This window comes from Bolinopsis microptera, chromosome 7, assembly GCF_026151205.1.
Source record: "Bolinopsis microptera isolate Bmic1 chromosome 7, MBARI_Bmic_1.0, whole genome shotgun sequence".
NCBI lineage: Eukaryota > Metazoa > Ctenophora > Tentaculata > Lobata > Bolinopsidae > Bolinopsis > Bolinopsis microptera.
The window spans coordinates 1,257,675-1,266,012 of NC_087078.1; the positions used below are offsets into that span (position 1 = coordinate 1,257,675).

The 8,338-nt window shown below is 38.4% G+C and overlaps 1 protein-coding gene across 1 annotated transcript in view; it reads left to right on the forward strand.

Annotated features, from left to right (window-relative positions):
* LOC134818559 (conserved oligomeric Golgi complex subunit 2-like) overlaps window positions 1-3,635 on the forward strand; it is an 11,362-nt gene extending 7,727 nt beyond the window's left edge. The window contains exons 13-17 of the mRNA XM_063828174.1: window positions 721-924; window positions 1,075-1,205; window positions 1,322-1,499; window positions 3,039-3,144; window positions 3,270-3,635. Coding sequence (XP_063684244.1) covers window positions 721-924; window positions 1,075-1,205; window positions 1,322-1,499; window positions 3,039-3,107 — 582 coding nt within the window. The 3' untranslated portion in view covers window positions 3,108-3,144; window positions 3,270-3,635. The remainder of the gene's footprint in view (window positions 1-720; window positions 925-1,074; window positions 1,206-1,321; window positions 1,500-3,038; window positions 3,145-3,269) is intronic.
* Window positions 3,636-8,338: the final 4,703 nt, after the last annotated feature.

An 8,338-nucleotide genomic window follows, 5' to 3' on the forward strand; every position in this document is an offset into this window, starting at 1 on the left:
AATCATGCAAAAATATGGATATGTGGTACATTGGGCTATGAAGGCCTTAGAGATTTTTAAATGAGTGCAAATTGTGCAGAATGGCCATGTTTATATACAACTTATGAAGCAACATGCACCCTAAAATGCTTACTTTTCGAGTTATTAACATAGAACGGGAGGCAAAAATGGCTGATATAACCAATTTTGCTCTATTTTTTCTCTGTTTTTTCCCCCAAATAACTGATTTCTGGAACCGAAAATCAGTTTTTTCGCCAATAACTGAAACAGTAAGCACTTTAAGGCATATGTTTCTTCGTAAGTCATATATAAATATGCCAATTGCGGTTCTTTTGCACTCTATCCAAAGACTCTATCACAATCCTATCAAAAGTTAGTAAAATCGGCTCAGCGCCACGCCCAAAATGGTTTTTGGCGAATTTCTCGAAAAGTAAGGATTTTAGGCAATGTGTTGATCAATAACTCTTATATAAACATGCATATGCGGCTTCGTTTAAGCCTATTTTGAAGTCTCTACGACCTTCAGAAGCAAGGGGTCAGTTACGTTATTGGGTCAGATGGGCGTGGCCCTCCTGGGTTTTGCCCAAAGTAAAAAAAATGTCTCCAACCGAAAATCGTTTTATCATACCTTTGGGAAGGTCTGTGCAAAGTTTCGTGGGTATCTGAAAATTTGCAGGCACATGTCCATAAATGACTGGACTAATACAATAATTACCTCAGGTGCCAAATTTTGTGAAGAAGCTCACATCTGACAAAATACCAGTGTTCGATCAGACGGAGATATTGTCAATATCCTGCAAAGACATACTAGACAGTATCCCGGTGTTGGCTGATTACGTCATCAATGACGTCATCAAGCACTGTGAGAAGGCTCTGGAACAGACCCAAGCTGTACCGAGATTGTTCAGGCGGACTAATAGGGAGGTTAGTGCCACAGGGGCCTTCTTTTAAAACTTCATTTCCAATTCGCACGTGCATATTTTTGAACATGCACTCACCGTTTATCACGTGTCTTATCACGTGTCTTATCACGTGTCTTATCACGTGACTTATCTACGAATATTCTCCATCCAGATGCCGACAGAGCCACTAGGATACGTGTCCCAGTTGATAGGACCGATAGAGACGGATATATACAACTCTGTGCTACCTGACATAGTCAGACAAGAGTGGTGCTCCAAAACAGCTCACCAACTTGTTACCAGGTTAGTTATGATCACGTGACTTGTTACCATGACGACGTATGACGCACCACCCCTCCCCTCTCCTGATAATATATCTAACGATTAATGACAGTTAAAAGATAACCCCATCTCCCCAGATATAGTGAGACAGTGGCTGAGATCCTTATCTCCCTCCGCAAGACAGAAGACAGTTTGGCCATGTTGAAACGAGGTCGGAAGTCAGCAGCCCAGACCGCGAGCACGACTAACTCCTGTACTGACGAAGATAAGATCAGAGCGCAGTTGAAACTTGATGTTACCGAACTAGGGGCCAAGGTGAGATTTGGAAGAAATAGCACGTGCTTGCTTTATACTATTATAATTGCACGTGAATCAATGGTTCAATTCTTTTTCTTCGAATACGCTTTATAGTCCAGTCATTTATGGACATGTGCCTGCAAATTTTCAGATACCCACGAAACTTTGCACAGACCTTCCCAAAGGTATGAATAAACGATTTTCGGTTGGAGACATTTTTTTTACTTTGGGCAAAACCCAGGAGGGCCACGCCCATATTGACCCAATAACGTAACTGACCCCTTGCTTCTGAAGGTCGTAGAGACTTCAAAATAGGCTTAAACGAAGCCGCATATGCATGTTTATATATAATAAGAGTTATTGATCAACACGCCTAAAATCCTTACTTTTCGAGAAATTCGCCAAAAACCATTTTGGGCGTGGCGCTGAGCCGATTTTACTAACTTTTGATAGGATTGTGATAGAGTCTTTGGATAGAGTGCAAAAGAACCGCAATTGGCATATTTATATATGACTTACGAAGAAACATATGCCTTAAAGTGCTTACTGTTTCAGTTATTGGCGAAAAACTGATTTTCGGTTCCAGAAATCATGCAAAAATATGGGTATGTGGTACATTGGGCTATGAAGGCCTTAGAGATTTTTGAATGAGTGCAAATTGTGCAGAATGGCCATGTTTATATACAACTTATGAAGCAACATGCACCCTAAAATGCTTACTTTTCGAGTTATTAACATAGAACGGGAGGCAAAAATGGCTGATATAACCAATTTTGCTCTATTTTGTGCAAATTTTCTCTGTTTTTCCCCCAAATAACTCGAAAAGTAAGCATTTTAGGGTGCATGTTGCTTCATAAGTTGTATATAAACATGGCCATTCTGCACAATTTGCACTCATTCAAAACTCTCTAAGGCCTTCATAGCCCAATGTACCAAATACCCATACTTTTGCATGATTTCTGGAACCGAAAATCAGTTTTTCGCCAATAACTGAAACAGTAAGCACTTTAAGGCATATGTTTCTTCGTAAGTCATATATAAATATGCCAATTGCGGTTCTTTTGCACTCTATCCAAAGACTCTATCACAATCCTATCAAAAGTTAGTAAAATCGGCTCAGCGCCACGCCCAAAATGGTTTTTGGCGAATTTCTCGAAAAGTAAGGATTTTAGGCAATGTGTTGATCAATAACTCTTATATAAACATGCATATGCGGCTTCGTTTAAGCCTATTTTGAAGTCTCTACGACCTTCAGAAGCAAGGGGTCAGTTACGTTATTGGGTCAGATGGGCGTGGCCCTCCTGGGTTTTGCCCAAAGTAAAAAAAATGTCTCCAACCGAAAATCGTTTTATCATACCTTTGGGAAGGTCTGTGCAAAGTTTCGTGGGTATCTGAAAATTTGCAGGTACTAACCCAAAAATGTCCGTAAATGACTGGACTATTAGTGTTTTCGTTATTTCTTTTGTTTTAATTCTGGGTTTTATCAGTATAGTAAATCAGATAAGTGTGTAACATGATCGGTTGACCATTGTGATTTAATTTTGCTACAAATTTCAGTTAGACATAATGGGTATTCCTAAAGGAGAGGAATTCGAGAAACTACAGAACTTGGTTGCTAAGCGTTAGAACTTAGTTGCTCAGAGTTAGAACTTGGTTGCTCAGAGTTAGAACTTGGTTGCTCAGTGTTAGAACTTGGTTGCTCAGAGTTAGAACTTGGTTGCTCAGAGTTAGAACTTGGTTGCTCAGTGTTAGAACTTGGTTGCTCAGTGTTAGAACTTGGTTGCTCAGAGTTAACAGATTTAAAAACAGTCCTACAGGGTTTTCTTGTGCATGTTTTATTTTTAACAGAAGATAAGAGATAATAATGTATCTTGACAATTAACTGAGATAGTTTTTCAACAAAATACTATACAAACTTAAAGCTGCTGTTTATTATTTTATTATTTCATTCTTTGAATCCCAAAACAATATTGAATTTGTATACGTCCGAAGTGTACCTATTATTTTAGAAGGAGTGACATTAACTTATTCAGAGTTCTTATTAGAATGGGTTTGCGCTTTCTGTGTTAAATTATTGATAAGTTGTATAACATTAGTATTAATTAGTTGTATAATTAGTATTGTTTGATAAGATCGAGATACTCGAGTTTATTAACATACATTTTCAAATTCGTTCATCAATAATTTATCTAACTCGTTGGTAGGTTAAGTATTGCAATGTTCCAGCATGTACGCCCATTTTTCCTTCACGTTGACGTTGGGATACTTTTCCTCTATACGATTGAGCTGATTGGTGCCATACACAAGGCTAAGAGCCACGATCAGGACATCCAACACAAAACATACAACCCATATACCGTACATTGCGAAACGTATGTGATCGTACAGTGTCATTGCTACTAACCCTATGAAAAGGGTTAGGGAACAGAAGCCCATGTAGCATAACTCCAACTTTCTCTTAGTATTGAACAATTGTCTCATCTCCTGCACGTGATCAGCTGCTGACACGTGATCTGCTGGCACGTGAACTATTAGTAGTACTTTATGCTCGTAGTTCTCGTCCACTACCAAACTGTCCATCTTGCTACCACTTTGTTACACTGGTGTTGGTTTTTAACAAGAATTGCGCCCGTTGTTTCGTTTTGGCGGACGCTAGATTTCCATTCACTATAACTATAAATATAGGCTTCAATAATATGTGTATCAATATTATTTAATCAGCTTACTTCATAATAATAATATTGATACACATCAGAACACTATACTAGCATGCCAAGTACATAAATTGTTTTTTTTTAAATCGTCATCAGTTATACAATATCAATTAGTTTTAAAAGTGCCCGGAACATTGAAACTACATCATTTTTGTAGCTTTAATTCGATACAAAATGTAAATTTATGGGCATCATGATCAGAAATTACCAAGAAGATTCAATTAATCTTTCGATCGATTAACGCAGGCCAAGAATTTAAAATGTTGAGACAATCGAAAAGCTGAAAATCTATAAAATGCAATGAAATGATTTACTAAACAATGCTGAATTCCAGACTGGGCTAATAGTAATATTATTTTGCTCGCCCACAAATTATCACGTGACCGAAACAGTTTTTGCCTATAATTTTTCAGGGAAATTTTACCTTATGTCATTGGGGGTGATTCGGAATCAGCGTTTAAAAATACATCGATATAAGTTACTTTCATACCGGCTCAAAACCTTGTTACAAGATTTTTTTAAATTTGGGCGAGCGATTTATTGGAAACGGACAGATTGTGCAATAATAAGACAATTATTCAATAAAACAATAATAGTATAAAGTCCTTAAGTAAACACATACCGTACGTGTACATATAAACGTACGTTTTACAATTTTTGGAATGTGGAATGTAGCGATGATATTCATTGATAATGATCTGGTATCAGCTGGCAGATTTTAGGAATTTGTCTGCCGTTTTTAGGGATTTTATTTATTATTGACACTCTGAACGCAATATGTTTACTGATCCTTAAAGTTAGGAGTCGTTCACATACTACCAACTACGTAATCAGCCGAGGGGGGAGGGGGTTCCCAAATGATTACGTAACCAGAATTTTATTTTTTACCCTCTAGAGTCTAGAATAATGTGACAATATTTTAATTCAAATTTCACTCTGATAGTAATAAAATTTAGAAATTGATCGGATATCTGACTTTAGTAAGAAGTTTATAAGGTTATTGCAGATTGGCCGGATATCAATCAGAAATTTCATTAATTTCCAGAGAAAATTCTCGAGCTAGGTCCTAAAAAATATTTTCGGCTCATAGTCATACTCATAATGATGAGGGTGATGGTCGAAATGAGCTGTCAACTGTGAAGAAAAGTAGTTTCCAGGAAAACTTTAAAATTTTTGACTAGATTCGGATTATATGTACATTGAAAGGCAGACTCCCCGCTTCCGAACTCGTATTGCATAATAGCTAGGGGAGCCTCGACTCCAAGATCATCGGGGGGGGGGGGGGAGGGGGTTCAGCCTGTCAAGTGTCAATCTTCATATTGTTTATGAACACTAAGCCTGGGTACCTCGATGAGTTTTAGCCAACAAAAGGGCCTCAGTATTAAAAAATTCAATACACCGACACGTACAAGCGAATAAAATTCAGGGGAAACAATTCCAAACAAAGGAAGTCATTTCTATAACCAAAGACGGTGAATCAGTGACAGTACGTGATACTGATAACGGTAATAATAATATTACTATTTACGCGGCCGCGCTCAACCTGTTAAACTTAATGTTATGTCATTCCCAATTCCGCCGAATCTATATTTATGTTTATTTATGAACATAATAGCCTGAGAAATATCAAATAACGGAGTAGTTCGCTGTTTATTAGTCTCATGATTGAAATACTGATATAGTAAGGGGAAAAGTGGTCGATTTAAGGGTTCCGTTGGATTTGAATGTTCACAAGGATTTCTCAACGGAATATGGTAGTTAGGACCCCTACGAACATAATTAGACTTGTTGCCAATTTTGTATCTCAACAGAAACACCACTTTTACCACTTTTTACCACCTTTGTACCACCTTTCTGGTTTGCCAAATATCTTTAGTTGTGAACGTCGTAGAAGGCTGCAAATTAACCTAGAATGTTTATCTTATCAAGGAGTAAAACTTTTGTATGAAAACTTGTTACATTGGACAATCAGCTAATTGGATAATTACCAATTAGTAAATCACCAAAAAAAGTGAAAATTTTTTATTGGCTCAAAATGATTGAAATCGTTTGAAACACGGAGAAATGTAGTTTTTAGAAAAACTTCAAAAATGTTTCACTTAAAATTTTTTTTCGAGACTTTTTCGAGACTTTTTTTCGAAAAAAGTTTGAAAATTTGAAAATATATTATTCCGCCAAAATTGCTCGAATTGCATGAAACGTGGATAAAAATGCTTTGCAGAAAAACTTCGAAGATTTTTAGATTGGGGAATACTAAAATCATCAATATTTGAAGTTGGAGTTCAGTAAATCTCGACATATTTTATTAATTAAGAATAGCTTAGCGGAAAGGGCTGAACCTGAAAAAGGTTAACCACACAATATTAGAGTTTCATAACTAATTACAATACAGCTTTATCAAATTCCACATAAAGAAACAGCACAAAAGGACCATTTAAGATCGAACCGATTTTACCTGCTGTACTATCATTTAATTGATTTCAATGATCAAAACCTCTGTACCGTCAATCTTGCCAATCTATACCGGGTATCTGAATGTACCGGACCTCTTATTTACCTCTATAATTAGACACAGTTGTGCAAGAAATGCGATTTCTCACAGGGGTTTCTTTTAACTGTGCACTTTTTGTCACTCTCGCAAGAGGCCCGGTATTATAGGGGGGTATAGGAAGCGAGTGTAAATCTACCTTTCATCATCCACTGTGGCTTTTTTGTATTGTGAATGCGCATGCCGCTTCGTTTGCTATGCCAGAATCCAGATACCTCAAATAACCCTCATATCATATTGCCAGGGTGAAGGGTCGGGATAGAGCTGGAGATAGCATCGAGAGGTTGCTAGAAATAGCTAGATTTAGAGTAAACTGGTGGTAGCTAGGTGGTGCTAGCATGGATGTAGCAGAACGTAGCTACACGGGGTTTCATTGGAGTTGGTTATTTTAATGGCCAAAGAGTGCCGGAACTAAAGTTACTTAAGATTGCAGTTGAGGGGCAGTGTAAACCACGGTGTAGTCAGGGATACAGAGCTACAGTGCAGGAGTACTGCAAAAGAACAGTGCAAGTGATACAGTCTGCAACAGTAAAACGCCGAAGAAGCTAGACTTAGAGTGAACTGATGGAAGCTGGGTGGTGCTAAAATGGAGGTAGCAGAACTGAGAACGTACTACATGATGAAAACATGAAAACTAAGGCTGGTTGAGACCTAAAAAGATGTGAATCTGTCCTGATAGATCCATTGAAGAGCGAGTAGCGAAGAGTAAGATCACTAACCTAAAGCTCTAAAGAAGAAGAGGGCTAAAGAGACTCACTTTGATCAATAAATCCGGTACGGCAAGGTCTGTAGCCTTGATAAGAAGATACCATGAAGTAATTCATGCGGAAAAGTCGATTTATATAAAGGGTTTCGTTGTATCTAAAAAGTGTGGGTCAGTCTCTCTGTTTTCATCAGATTCTGATGAAAGGCTGTTAAGCTCAGGACGGTGATCTTAATAGGTCGGATAGCTGTACCTGGTTGCTTCCAGCCCACCCTTGTCGCTTGAAAATAAGTTCTCACCCCACCTCTTCCAAAAATGCAGTTACTAGAGCAGGAAACTCTTCTTCCTCCTCTTCTTTCAACCCAAACACAATCAGGTTCCAGCTCCTCTCCTCCTCTGCAGCCACAATCTTATCTCCTTCTTCGGCGTTTTACTGTTGCAGACTGTATCACTTGCACTGTTCTTTTGCAGTACTCCTGCACTGTAGCTCTGTATCCCTGACTACACCGTGGTTTACACTGCCCCTCAACTGCAATCTTAAGTAACTTTAGTTCCGGCACTCTTTGGCCATTAAAATAACCAACTCCAATGAAACCCCGTGTAGCTACGTTCTGCTACATCCATGCTAGCACCACCTAGCTACCACCAGTTTACTCTAAATCTAGCTATTTCTAGCAACCTCTCGATGCTATCTCCAGCTCTATCCCGACCCTTCACCCTGGCAATATGATATGAGGGTTATTTGAGGTATCTGGATTCTGGCATAGCAAACGAAGCGGCATGCGCAATGCGCATTCACAATACAAAAAAGCCACAGTGGATGATGAAAGGTAGATTTACACTCGCTTCCTATACCCCCCTATAATACCGGGCCTCTTGCGAGAGTGACAAA